This window comes from Siphateles boraxobius, unplaced genomic scaffold (genome assembly GCF_051911475.1).
Source record: "Siphateles boraxobius isolate OS27281-9 unplaced genomic scaffold, OSU_SipBor_1 26, whole genome shotgun sequence".
Classification (NCBI taxonomy): Eukaryota; Metazoa; Chordata; class Actinopteri; order Cypriniformes; family Leuciscidae; genus Siphateles; species Siphateles boraxobius.
In genome coordinates, this window is record NW_027508876.1 from 18,074,833 (window position 1) to 18,090,151 (window position 15,319).

The 15,319-nt window shown below is 40.6% G+C and overlaps 1 protein-coding gene across 1 annotated transcript in view; it reads left to right on the top strand.

The window, feature by feature from the left end:
- The first annotated feature begins 8,182 nt into the window (after positions 1 to 8,182).
- slco5a1 (solute carrier organic anion transporter family member 5A1) overlaps positions 8,183 to 15,319 on the top strand; it is a 53,084-nt gene continuing 45,947 nt past the window's right edge. The window contains exons 1-2 of the mRNA XM_077244591.1: positions 8,183 to 8,288; positions 8,725 to 9,979. Of these exons, the coding sequence (XP_077100706.1) occupies positions 9,025 to 9,979 (955 nt within the window). The 5' untranslated portion in view covers positions 8,183 to 8,288; positions 8,725 to 9,024. The remainder of the gene's footprint in view (positions 8,289 to 8,724; positions 9,980 to 15,319) is intronic.

The window sequence follows — 15,319 nt, forward strand, 5'->3', positions numbered from 1 at the left end:
ACAGACATTCTTTTATATTGTTATTTTTTTATTTTTCTTGTTATAAGATTTGTAATGAATTGATTGAAGAATACTAAGAAGATTGATGTCTAACTTAAATGGAGGAGGGGGGTGGTGATTGATGTCCCTGGTCAAAAAAGACCCAAGGTATTAAGGGTTCATGTTACAGGGTATCCTGTTGTACTGCCTAGGCAGCAGCTCCACCTTGCAGAAAACTTGGGTAGGTTAACATGTAACAGGAAGTCAGCAGTTGTTGTGTGCTGCGTGAGCATGTGAGTTCGGCAATATATAAATACACGGATCTTAACACACTGTATGTGTAGCGTCCTTATTCACCTACCTGCAACATGGTGTCAGATAGATTAGGACCCAAAAGTGAGCTTATGTAGCCCATCGCTAACGCGACGCGTTTTGTTTGTTTACTGGAAAATTAAGTTCGCGGCAAACCAGTTAACATTAGCCATAACATTGTGATTGTAATATGGCGTCGTCCATTCTGCCACCGGACCCGATGAAGAAGTCTGGTGACCTGAGCAGCAATTGGGCAAGTTTTCGAGCAGAGTTTGACGATTACTTGCTGACGACCGGACTATGTGAGAAAGATACGGACGTGCAAGCGGCAACACTGAGACGGTTAATGGGCAGCAAGTGCCGACACTTATACAAGCACAACCTGGGTCTCACACAAGACCAGCAGAAAGACGTAAAAGCCATATTGGAAGCACTTGAAGACTACTTTACACCCACTAAAAATGTCATCTTTGAGAGGTACGTCTTTGGAAATCTTAGACAAGAGGAGGGTGAGACTATTGATGCATTTGTTACGAGACTGAGAGAAAAAGCGGCAACATGTGAATATGGAACCTTAAGAGACCAGCTTATAAGAGACAGGCTTGTTCTTGGAATAACTGATGAGGGCGCGAGACGCCGCCTGCTTAGAGAAAAAGACCTCACATTGGCAATGGTGGTTGAGATTTGTCGCGCTGCAGAGATTATGGACAGTAAGTTGAAAACTATGGCGCTGGACACCTCTAGGCCTGGGGAAAGCCTTAATGTGGCAGAGGGACAGCGACGGCGGCCTACCAGCAGGCCATTTGAGCAGACCATCCAACCTGCCCAGAGCATGAGAGGGACAGGCGAGTGCAGGTACTGTGGAACTCGACACAGACGTGGGAGGGACCAATGCCCCGCTTTTGGGAAAACATGCCGCTCGTGCGGCACCCCCAATCACTTCGCTAAAGTGTGCATGAAAAGAGGCCAAAACACACCCCAGTTGCACACTATGGACGCCCCCTCTGAAGAGGACCAAGATGATGATGGCGGCAATCTGGGCCAGATCTACACAGCAATGAGCATAGGAGCAGTGAATACACAAGGAAAGAAGTGGTTTGTCAACCTCCCACTGCAGAATGGGCCCCAGAGATGCCAGCTCGACTCTGGAGCAACCTGCAACGTGATGAGCATTAAGGACAAAATGAGACTATCACCCACGACGGCTCTTCAGCCCAGTCTCACCAGACTGAAACTTTACAACAGTGCTTGGATGAACTCAATGGGCCTGTTCAGTACTCAGTGCGTCATTAGAGGCAAGAGACACAAACTTGACTTTGAAATCGTGAAATCCGGCCAGAGACCACTGCTTTCGGGCTCCACATGCGAGGATCTCGGCCTGATACGCTTCACTATTCCAGAGGAGCTGAATAGTGTAGAGCACATCAAGTTGAGCATGCTGTCTAAAGAGGGCTTAATCAGCACGTACCATGATGTTTTCAACGGCCCCATTGACTCCCTGCCTGGCGACCTTCACTTTGAGCTGGACAGAGTGGCTCCTGTGCAGTGCGTACCCAGAAACGTGCCAGTGGCCCTCAAAGCAGCCGTTAAAGCGCAATTGGACCAGTATGAAAGGGATGGGCACTTAGTCACAGTCACACAACCCACTGACAGGATAAGTAATCTGGTCATAGTGAAGAAGCAAGAGAAACTTAGGCTCTGCATTGACCCCAGACCCCTGAACCGATCTCTCAAGCGGTCCCATTACCTTATGCCCACCTTAGATGATGTGCTGTACAAACTGCCAAAAGCACGTACCTTCACGCTGGTGGACGCGCGGGACGCATTTCTACAGTGCCGCCTGGATGAGGAGAGCAGCCTGATGACTACATTTTGGACGCCGTGGGGCAGGAAACGCTGGCTAAAACTCCCTTTCGGCGTGTCAGTTGCGCCAGAGCTGTATCAGAGGAAGCAGCACGAGCTCCTGGTGGGCTTGAAAGGAATTGAGCCTATAGCTGATGACATCTTAATTGTGGGCTGTGGCGACACAGAGGAGGAAGCCATTCGAGACCATGATGCAAACCTCACCGCACTGATGAACAGATGCAGAGAAGTAAAATTGAGGCTGAGTCTGAAGAAACTGCAATTTCGAGTTAAGGAAGTCCGCTTTCACGGCCATGTCCTCTCGGCCGAGGGCCTCAAAGCTGACCCTGACAAGGTCAGAGCAGTTCTGGACATACCCAACCCCACAGACACTAAAGGAGTGCAGCGTTTTGTGGGGTTTGTGAACTATCTGTCCAAGTTCATGCCGCGGTTAGCAGAGGTCTGCGAACCACTGAGGAGGCTGTTGGATAAAAATGTATAGTGGCACTGGCTGCCAAAACACGACACGGCCATGAAGGAGATCAAGACTCTGATTACAGCTGTACCTGTTTTGAGATATTATGACATTAACAGGCCGGTCACCATACAGAGTGACTCCAGCCAGACAGGCCTGGGCTGCTGCTTGCTGCAGGAAGGGCAGCCAGTTGCATTTGGATCCCGTGCATTGTCCCAGACAGAGCAAAATTATGCTCAAATAGAAAAAGAATGCCTGAGCATTGTGTTTGCCTGTCAGCGATTCCACTACTACCTGTATGGGAGAGGTGATGTTACAGCAGAGACAGATCACCGCCCGTTGGTGTCCATCTTCATTAAGCCCCTCCTCAGTGCACCAAAGCGTCTCCAGAGCATGCTCCTTACGCTTCAGAACTACTGCCTCAAAGTTGTGTACAAGCCAGGCCCGGAAATGTACATCAGTGACACGCTCAGCAGAGCTGCTACCCCACCACAGAGCACAGACACACAGTACAGGCGGGAAATGGTCTGCAGCCTGCAGCAGGAACAGTACGACACCGCAGCAATTCAGCAGACAGACTATCTGAACGTCACCAGCCAACGCCTCACACAAATCCGACAACACACAGAGAAGGATGAGTGCCTTCAGATGCTCAAGACTGTCGTGCTTGAAGGATGGCCAGACTGCAGAGAGGAGACGCCCATAGTGATTAGAGGGTACTGGGCCATCAGAGACGAAATCAGTGTGCAAGACGGCATACTCTTCAGAAGCCAGCGTGTTATTATTCCTAAAACTTTGCGACAGGAAATGCTGAGACGGATCCACTACAGCCACATAGGGGGAGAGGCTTGCTACAGGCAAGCCCGTGACACTCTATTCTGGCCCAACATGCAGGGGGAAATCAAAGACTTTGTGCAACAATGCTCTGTGTGCAATGAGTATGCACATGAACAACAGAAGGAGACCATGATGTCACACCCATTACCCACACGTCCCTGGCAGATAGTGAGCATGGACCTGTTCAACCATGCAGGAAAGGATTTCCTGCTCGTGGTGGACCATTACTCTGACTTCTGGGAGGTCAATTTGCACGCCATGGCATACCAGACCGGGTCATTTCTGACTGTGGATGTCAGTTTGCAAGTGGAGTTTTCAGGACAGTTGCAAAAGAGTGGTCCTTTGAGCATGTCACCTCATCGCCAAGACACCCAAAAGCCAATGGCAAAGCAGTCGGCAGTAAAGATTGTAAAAAGCCTGTGCAGAAGAGCCGCGTTGGCTGGCGAGGAGCCATGGAAAGCTATTCTCCATTGGAGAAACACACCCACCGAAGGACTGCACTGCAGTCCTGCACAGCGGCTGATGTCGCGAAGACTGAGGACGCACCTCCCTGTGGCGGACCAGCTCCTGATGCCCTGGGTCATCAATGAGATACCGGACAGACTGTGTGTGAAACGCCAGATGGCGAAACTGAGTTATGACAGATCAGCCAAGGATTTACCTGAGCTTAACATCGGCCAGCCCATCAGGATGAAACCACTCCCTGGGGACAGGACTGGCCGGTGGAGAAAAGGGGTCTGCCTGCAGTAGGCGGGCCCCAGGTCCTATGTTGTTAATGTGGAGGGGACAACATACCGTCGCAACAGGGTCGATCTCAGACATGCGGAGAGAGTCCCCCCGTTGTCATCAGGGCATCTAGAACGTTCCCCTGAGTGTCCCGGGGACGCACATGCCACAGAGGAGGTCTCTGCGAGCGAGGACAGCAGTGAAGAGACAGGCACCAGTCATGGGGGGTAACCCATTCATCACAAACCAGTTGCATGCCACTCCGAGCGGATCAGGGCCAGGCATACTCCCGGAGTGGCAGGCTAATTAAGCCTCGGGATAGATTGAACCTGTAAGTGGAGCAAACTGAACAAGGAAGTTGAACACTGGAAAACAAGAACACTGCTAATAGCTGTCATATCGCTAGTTGTGTTCCAACCGCTGTGTTAGGTTTTGTTCAGTTCATGGTAATAGCCTGTTAATAAGTTGGGGTGTTCTTTGCAGAGTTAACAGGTAGAGTTTCATGAAGTTCAGGTCTGTGGGCAATGCATTTAATGTTTGGATATCTTACTACAGGAAGGGAGATGTTACAGGGTATCCTGTTGTACTGCCTAGGCAGCAGCTCCACCTTGTGGAAAACTTGGGTAGGTTAACATGTAACAGAAAGTCAGCAGTTGTTGTGTGCTGCGTGAGCATGTGAGTTCGGCAATATATAAATACACGGATCTTAACACACTGTATGTGTAGCGTCCTTATTCACCTACCTGCAACAGTTCACTTTTAAGTTTTTTTTATATATAAATTAGAATTTACAATGCATTAAATTTATATTTTAAAAAAAATGTAGAAAACTACAAATTAAAGTTTTATAGCTTTTTGTAATGTACAATAAACGATTTTATAGTTAATGTTCCTATCTGGTGTAATTTGTGTGTAGAAGGTGCATTTCTACCTTCCAGAATCCTATGATAAGGAAATTAATTACAAAGGTATGTCCACAACATTCATTTCTTAAAATTTAGTCCTACCTCAAAACCCAAACATACCCAGGTTGTCCCTACAATCAGAGGGAAATGATATAACACTGATGTAGAAGCACCTCATCCTGATTCTAAGCCTAAACTGGAATGTTGTTCCAGGAACAACAGAGATGATGATCCAGGAACATGTTCATGGTGAAATCAGATTCTGCTGATTGGCACAGTTTAAACCTAAGGCCTAATTTTACGTATTTTAAAATATTAGACATTAGGCCTTCCTGCAATGATATATATTTTTTTACACGCTGATTTTAACGAGTTATGTTGTTCGTTCATGTATTATTTACAAATTCTGAGTGTTGTTGCTGAAGCGTTTTCTATTCTATAGTTGAAGTCTAGCAATAGTAATCTACCATTAGAGGGCAGCACTATAGTTTGTCTAAACCTAGAAATGATCTTGATTTGGTTTTCATTGCTCAGTTTTTCAAAGTATCGTTTTGCTGAAGGTGTAGGATGTGGGATGTTACGGTTTTAATACATTTTTTAAAACAATGCAATTAAAAGTCTCGGCTACAAAAAAAAATTAATAACATCCCGATGTTGAAAAATGCATCATTATCATGTTTAATAACATTTACGGCGATCTGAGAAATGACGATGTAGTAGACAAATCTGCCCACCAGGAGGTACCACTGCACTTATTCCACAAATGAATGGGAGAGCGGGGGACAACCTAACGCTTTTTGACTTTCTGAGTTTGTGTAAATCTACTTAGGGTTCAGAGTATTAATTTTTCCCCAGATTATTTTTCCACATATGTAGTACAATTATGTGGTTTTGTTTTATTTATACAGTGTATACTTTTCTTGATATACCCCGAAAGAATGAAAGTGAAATGTGAGAACATGCCCCATAGGTGGGGTACATTGTATGTGAGGGGCACATTGTAGCATGACCATTTGACAGCTTAAAATGCTATCTGGTCTAATAATATATATATATATATATATATATATATATATACACACACACACACACACACACACACACACACACACACACACACACACACACACACACACACACACACACACACACACAAGACAGGCTCAAATATTTTCTCACTAAAATTCAATTAACTTTTTCATATAAAATGGCATTTTTTAAATAATAGAATTCATAAAAGTATAGAATAGAATAGCATAGTTCTAATAGGGGCACATTGCAATGCATTGTTACAACGTTCCCCACCTGCACAACTGTGATTTATTAAACCCTGCTAGTGTCTTCTGCTAGTTAGCGAAGCATTAAAGAACCATATCAACTGTTAAATAACATATTTGAGATTAAAATAATATCAGATTTGTCTAATTTAAAATAAACACCAAAAATAGAGATGAAAAATTAACATAAGTAAGAAATTTACTTTTGCTATGGTTAAATAAATGTTCAGTGATATCTTCCAAAGATTTCTGAATTTTGGCTATATAGTGTTGATATGGCAACTAGTAAATACATTTATTTAAGTTTTTAAAACATGGGTGTTACAACTTGCCCTGCGTTAGGTTGTGCCCAGCTCTTCCCTACAACTTAATAGGGATGTGGGAAAGTTATATGGGGTGGTTTGCTTTCCTCATCAGAGGACACAAGACCGAGACATGACTCGGTCAAAAAACATTCCTGGAAGAACTATTAAACAGTGAGGCAATATTTTTATAGGCCTACCTGCAGCTACAATATATTTTATAAACAATGTAAAAGCTACAATATATTTTATATACAATGTAGCTACAATATATTTTATGGTAATCAACATGCTTCTCACAGACTTTCGTTGGAAACTCCTTAAGCTGGACAAACACTGGCACATGCTCATTCTACGACTTTTTCGGTGAGTAGGGTGGTGATGAACACTAAACAAGAGTGGCATTGTCCATAGACATGGGTCAAAGGTCAGCTGGACACCTGGGTGAGAGAGACCCCTGAGGAAGACCATAAAGTTTAGGTTTGCCTCAATGATTACACTTTTGTCTAAGTGACAAAACATGTTTTAGAAGTTTTTATTAATACATTCATTATAAACTTATATATTTGCAGACAAAGTTCTCCACTAATGAACCATGTAGGGAACAGTTTTTTCTGAAAATGTTTTTTCTTAAAATGTAGCCTACATTTACTTCATAACTTAATAGGTGTCAACTCCGTCAGACACATTAAAAAGCAAGCTTTTTTAATTTGATTAATCCAACAACAGTGTAAAGTCTTCAAATATGTAATGTTCAGTAAAGAAGATCAGTGAAAAAATACATTCTATATATTTTTTCCTGCGTTAGGGTAATTATGAACAATCCAGTTGCTAAATTCCTTAAATCTCTGCCCTCTTTTTTAATATTAAACATGACCAAATGTTTTTAGGTAAATCAAAATACAAAACTTTCAGGACAGTATGTGTCCTACTGTGAGATCCGCAGAACAGCAAATACGAAAGGGGTCCTCGGATTAAAGATGACCATGACATTGCCTGACTTATTCAGAATTATAAAAAATCCTGACGGGGTTGAGTGATGACACAACTTTGATAGGCATTTTTTTTTATGGAAAATATAATTCAAGATTTAATTTTTGTATTGTTTGATATATTACCGATATCTTGCTTTCAATTTAAATGTATATTTTTGAATTTATTGCACTTTTAAACACTTTGTTTAGCAGTTTTACATTGTGACATGCTGAGGACAGGTTAAATTACTTGCATGTATTTAAAATAAAACGAAATTATTTAAAAAATAAAAAAGCAATAAATGTCCTAAGGTTGCAGATTAGATGTAACTTTTTGAGTTTTTTTATTCTGATGAATTTCTTTATTCTTAATAATTATAAAGAGGGCTTTTGTGTGACACGTCTGGTCTCTTATCTCAAGAATCAGTGATATATATATGTATAGGCTATGTATGTATATATGAGCGTCATGTGAGAAATATTCGTGAAAAATAGCGATTGATGACTTTGTCTTAGAAACAATGGTACTTGGGAAATACATTTCCCAGAATGCACTTGGCGAGCTCATTGGTCATCCCCTTCATCAAATCCGCAATCTCACACTCACTGTCCGTGTCGAGGACAACAACTCACTACCTCTGTCTGTCTCTATCGCTCGTGTAAGTACTCTTCATTCAATTCACTCTTCATGCTGTTCATTAATGTTATGTCTCGATATTTTAATTAGAGCTTAGAGTCGGGCTGAAAGAGATGTGTTGTGAATGAATTTAATGAAAGGATCAGTGTTTGGACTATATATTTCTCTAAATTAAATTAATTTATAAAGTCGTAAATTCATAAACGTTAGGTCGGTAGTTAGTTATATAACATAAACAAACAGTTCTGGCAGGTTGACATGGTTTTAAAATGTTCTTGTAATGTTCTATCAGTGGTCTGTCGCACGTTTACTGTTATTCTTTGTCTTCCTCCACCACTAATCTACCAGACAGCAGCTCCACTTCACAAAACAAATGACAGGCTATGTAACGCTGTTTATGTTGCTTCTTGAACAGTTAGTAAGCAAATACTAATACTATTTTCCCCCCTTGTTTTCAGGATTCAATCACTTCTGAATCATTCAACCACAAACAATAGTTCCAGCACTATGACTAGAAATCAATTCCTCCTATTTATATTGACATGACATGAATTGAACTTTTTGCTGCTAAACTTATAGGTGAGGCAGCATATGATATGACCACTTTCCAATTTGTTATGATGAGGAATAAGTAGAAAAACAGTTGGACAGCTATACAGAGGGACCATGCTTGGAAGTATAGTCTTCTTTGACCTCTTTATTGTGCGTCTGTGTAGTCTAACTTAATTTATAATTAAATTATAGTTCTATTTGCCAAAATGACTTCATCGTATAACGACGAGACCAGAAGTGATATATCAGAGTCTCTGGAAGTCTGTGAATTCGAGGGACAATACGGAGATCCGGTTGGTTCTTACAAATCCAAAAGCTTGCCTGTTCTTAATGGCAGCTGTCCGACTGTCAATGAGACGTTGGAACCGAGGCTGGTTAGCACGACACAGACTTTAGTAAACACCGACCAGTGCTTGGTGTTCAACGAGCTGCGGCAGAAAGGAGACTCAAGCGAACTGGATTCACCCACCAGGACTGATTTCTCCCCTTCAATGTCCAGTATGGTGGGTCTTAGTAGCTCTATGAAAACTGAGGCCAACCGAGCTGGTGGCAAAAAAATAAGCTTTTCATTGGCAAGATTTATCCGCTTTCCTGTGAGGAAGTACGTGAGGATGATTCTGTCAGACTCTAGGTGTTTTCTGTTCTGTATGTGTTACCTGACGTTCATCCAGTCGTTGATGGTCTCTGGCTACCTTAGTAGTGTCATCACCACTATAGAGAAGAGATACAGCCTTAGAAGCTCTGAATCAGGACTGCTGGTTAGCTGCTTTGACATTGGAAGTCTGCTGGTAGTGGTCTTCATCAGTTATTTCGGGGGTCGAGGCCAGAGGCCACGCTGGTTGGCGGTAGGTGGGGTGTTTATCGCTGTGGGAGCAGCTCTCTTCTCCCTTCCACATTTTATCTCTCCACCCTATCAAGTTCAAGAGGTCAACTCCTCCACGGGGAATGAGGGCCTGTGCCTGAACGGGAACGGGAGCAGAAGGGACGGCCTGGACGTGTCGTTCTGTCCACGAGACCAAGAGGGCAACGATCACTCCATGTATGTTGCCCTTTTCATCTGTGCCCAGGTCCTGGTGGGCATGGGATCCACTCCCATCTACACGCTGGGACCAACGTACCTGGATGATAACGTGAAAAAGGAGAACGCATCCCTCTACCTTGGTAAGAACCTTCTTTGTAGTTTTGTGCCATAACCTACTTACTGTGTACATTACCTAGCTACTACTTGTTGTTCACATGGTGACGTTTAATTTCTAATATCTTTTAACATTGCCATCAATCCTTTTTTGTTTCTTTTTGTTTTTTTAATTAAATTTTATTTAAACAAAACATTTTATATATATGTATATAAATGTAGATGTACAGTATAAATATTAAATATATACACTTTTTTTATTTGATCTGATTAATTGTGTGTGTGTGTGTGTGTGTGTGTGTGTGTATATATATATATATATATATATATATATATATATATATATATATATAAATATGGCCATATTAAATTAATCAGATCAATTAAAATAATTGCTTAAGAGAATATGATTGAATCATTATTGTAGTGATTATTATGTTTCTAGCATGTTATAACAGTTCTTCTCAACCTAATTGTTGGAGTGTGTATAGCTTTTCATTTCTTAAACAACCATGTATGAAGACACGTCATGGCCATATCCACCTCTTGATGGAAATAAATGTTGTGAACTTGTGATTATTTCCATCAAGAAGTGCATACATTTTTGGTCAAGATCTTGAATTGACAATGCTTTTTTTTGTGTGTGTGTTGACAAAGTTTACACAGCACATCCCAGATAATTTCAATGGACTCAGAGGTGCCAATTCGTGTGTAAAAATGATTCTTCATGCTCCCTTCCAACCATGATGAATCTTGACATTGTCATCCTGGAATATGGTCATGATGTCTCTTCCTATTTGGATGTCTAATATGGTATCAGTTAAGTTGTCTAATATGGTATCAGTTAAGTTGTCTAATATGGTATCAGTTAGAGTTAGAAGAGCTGTTGCCAAACATATAACATGCTAGAAACATGATAATCACTGCAATAATGATCCAATTATTGACTCTTTGCATGTGTCTATTTAAATCCAAACAGTGACATTTGTGTTTTGGCCGGGCAGTATATAAATATACATACACACACTTTTTTTAAGTGATTTAATTGCAAGTCAAGGGGGTATTTTACATGATCACATGACCCTTGTTCTTTCCTCTGTTATATATACCTTTATCCTTAATCTTTTCCAAATCCCATTCCTTACACCCTGTGATTTGAGCATGCTGATGAATTTGTATGAAGCCCCTTTGGTGTTTAATCTCCTTTGTGTTTAAGGAGACTTTAGTGGAAGAAATGCTTTAAAACAAATGTGACATAAGTAATATTCTTGTTTTGGTTTTATTCAGCATGTCATAACCATCGAAATATGAAGTATGCAGAGAGTGTGCACAATGAGAGGTTTTGACATAACAAAGCTGCTTTAGTTGTATGATTGATTGGGACGGACCAGTGATTTTGAATGTTATAGGAAGACCCCTTTATCTACAGTTTGGTGAGTAAGTGGGGCAGTGACCCTCTGTCTGTGGCAGCTCCCGTGTCTGACTGTGGTTTCCCAGCGTCTTTTTAAGAAGCTCAGGGTTGATCTAGGAACCGGGTGGGTCTTTGTGATGGGGGATAATGCTTCGGTGAACATGCACACAGTCTTTGTAATAAAGAGCATCCCATTATAAAGTACATATGCTGCAGCCTTAAAGTCAATGTATTGATCACCGCTTGCATCACCTCAAGCTATTCCAGTGAGCGTGATGTGAGGTCGAGAGACAAAACAACTAGCTTTTCTTTGTATTCGCACGCTACATTCTGACAGCCTGGGGTTTTCATTCTCCCGTGAAGCTTTGCTTCATAACTGAGAGAATTTTATTTTAATATGTTGATGTCTTGGTCTTCCTGATCTTGTATAAAGCATTAAATCGGTTCAGTTGATAAAAAGGCAGTTTGCAATAGTGCAATTTTTGTTTTTAACTTTGATTTCATTCCTGATTTACTGCATGATTGCTTTACCATGTGCTTTTTTTTCTATATGATATATTAGATAAAGTAAAATTACTGAATTATAGGAAAAAGTACAGATATGAGACTTTTGGTAGAGTCTCATTTCAGAGATTGCAACTAACTGACAGCTAAAATATAATACATGAATCATAAAACGACGTCCCATTATTGTGTCTCAAATTTTCCTACTTTCTTTCTGGCATCTCACTTTTCTAATTAGTTCAAAGTCAAACCCCATCAGAATTTGTGAAAAGCACTTGGGGCAAAAAGACAAATTGAAATCTGTACGTTGAGAGGAATTGGATTGGGATGTTTGCTTCGTTCTCAGCACTTGTTTGAACTGCGCACACATTTGGATAGTGTCGCTTAGAGCCGTTGTACTTCCCTCTTCACATGGTTCAGACAGGGTTTATCATTGCAAAACATGTTTATTCTCTTTTCTCTGCTTTCATCTGCCGCCTTTTACCTATGGTGTCTGAGTTAGTTGCGCTCAATGGACAAGGAGTCCCAATGAAAACATTTACATACCACAAAATCCCTCAGGCAAATTCATTTTAATGAGCTGAAGTTAACCAAATCCACCGCCTCCTTTTTCTGACACACTTTCACACACTAAAGCCGACCCCTGTTCAGTCGGCAGTGACGCTTGAATAGCATTGCACACTAACCTCTTTACTGAAAGATGTTGTTCATCCAAACATCATTTTTTTTATCATTACATTTATGCCTTTAGCAGATGCTTTTATGCAAAGCAACATAAAATAGAAGAACATAAGCAATTAGTCTAAGTGCCACGAATATTCATAGTTTACATACTTAATTACAGTTACAATAAATAGTATACATAGTAAAAACATATTTATTTACTCGAACCGAAAAGATTAATTTTGTAGAATATCCTGACTACTCTTTTTAATATAATTAATGTGAATGAAGACTGGGGCTGTCAATCTCCAATAATAAAAAAACAACAAAAAAAACGCAAACCAGTTTATACCACTTGAGCATTTTATTGGAAGGCCAGAATATTCATCTAAAATATCAAATTTGCTCTCTACAGAAAAAGATGTATACAGATTTGGAATGAAGGTAAGTAATGACAGAATTTAAATTGTGTGGATGAACTATGCCTTTAATGGTCTTGTTCTTCATTTGAACAATGGATAGTTTGAACTTTGCCACCCTAAGAGGAAATTGCATGCTGCCAATTGAGGGTCAATTCATTAATGAAGTGGGGGCCCAGGTGTTTCTTTGTCTGATTTACAGCTTATCGTTGCTTATAGACTGCAGTCAGCCGAGGGGGTCAGTTTTGATTGGATTGGTTCTGTGTGTTTGAGTCTGTGTTGCCAAATGAAGAATGAAGTAATATTACTTCAGTAGGCAGCACTGCAACTTTAAGCTCTGACACTATAATAACTAAGGGCCTGCATTATTTCTATTTTGGCTGTTGCGCTTTTTGTCAATGCGCTGACGGCTCCCTGGTGGGTGAGCAGTTTTATTTATGGTAGTAATTGAGGAATACTGCGAGATGGATGAAGGCTCTGGTATATTGGTGTGCACAATATCAGGACGCCCTGTGTAAAAACACCTACTCTGTCAGCCTGCTTCTGTTAAATTTAGAAGGGGGGTAACAGCTGCTGCATGTCGTGCGTGCGTATGTGAGAAAGAGAGACTCTGAGTTTGTTGGGTGTTTCTTCAACAACACACACATTTGGTCCTGTGGGTTTTTAAAAAAAATGTCTTAAAACGTAATTTTCATACTCACTTTTTTCTTTTTTTTTCTTTTAATTTTTAAAGAAAAGTAATACAAATTCCCACCACACCATCACTATATAATATGATTCTGTGATGGAAATTAAATTTTTAAAAATGTAATAAATGTATTCCTTTGTCTTGCTAAGGCTATAATTTCACAGCTATAATTAGATGTATTTTAAATATAAGCAATTAAATAATATTCCCTACACTTATCTTACACTTTTTGCATAATTTGGCAAAATAACAACTTGACTGGAAATGACGTGTAATAAAAACATTCTGGTGTATACATAAATATACATTTAATTTATTGTTTCTTCCCATTATATGAAGTCTTTTAGTTCTAATAAAAACAAACATAGTTCTTAAGAAACATAGAAAACATTTCTTAAGACGCACACACACACACGCACACAGAGCCACATCCATTCGTCCTCTCTTGCTCCTGAGTTTAATATTTTCCTCCACACGCTCCATCCATTATGTGCGATCATGTTCCCAGGGCTGTGCTTGTGCTCTTGTGTGGCCTTACAGAACATTGGCACACATCACGGAACAGCCACTTCCCAACTCATCCGAAGTTACACGTTAAGCTTTTTCCTCCCACCATTACCCTCCCATACTCTCCTCCTCCTTTAAACACATCATCGTCCTTGTAAATGCTTCACGTTACCGGACATGAACTGTATTATTAGAAAGTCTTTCTATTTCAATACAAACTCTGATTGATTTTCTGCAGAAATGGATTCTAACTCTGGGTGTCCGAGTGAGTGAATTGCAGTGTTTGGTATCGTTAAAGGTCACATGAAAACGTGGTATTCAATTTCCGTATGATCTGAAATAGTTGGCTTGCTTTGGGGCGCATTTTATAGTAGTGCCACTCAAAAATCCACACAGTCTATATCTGGATTGAGTGAATAATGTATGAATGTGTGTTAGTTTCGAATGACTTGTATGACACTTTGGCATTTTATATGGCGTGAACATTACAAATGGGGCCATTACACCTATGTGCATGTGAGCTGCCAGATTGGCTCTGACAGATGTCACATAGTGTTTCAAATGGGATCAGAGCACTTGTTATGGCATTAATCGTAATTAGTGCCTGTTCGCAGGGGTTGCTAACAATGCATGTCAATTTGAACAACTCAGATTAAACAATCTTATTCTGCAAATTAGCCCTAATTGCAGATCCGGGTTTTTCACTAAATGACAGCGGGTTCAGCTAAATTATTACAGATCACTTTATTCATTGCTTTATCCCTTGGAGAGTTAAAGCCTTCTGCCTTTGAAATTAAGTTGCTGTTAAAACTTGAAAAGAATAGGGCGAGGAGTTAAATTTCATCTTGAGTCCTTTAATCTTTGTCTTTGTTGTGTGCCGGTAGTCTTTTGTTGATGTTTACCTCAAAGCATTTTGAGATTACTGCATTTCAGGTATTTATCTTAAGCTTATTTTAAGATGAGCCAAGCAGTTACTTGACTCTTAAATAAGTGCTCCTGTGTGATTCATGACGTTTGAATGCTTCTGAATGCTTGAAATACAGGTCTGTTTATATCGGAGTAAACACTTGAATGGATGACCGAAGGATTGAGTCGATTATTCCACACTGACTTTCTGAGGGGAATTCACTCCTCTCACAAAGAATAAAGAACCTCTTTTAAAAGGATGTTTTCC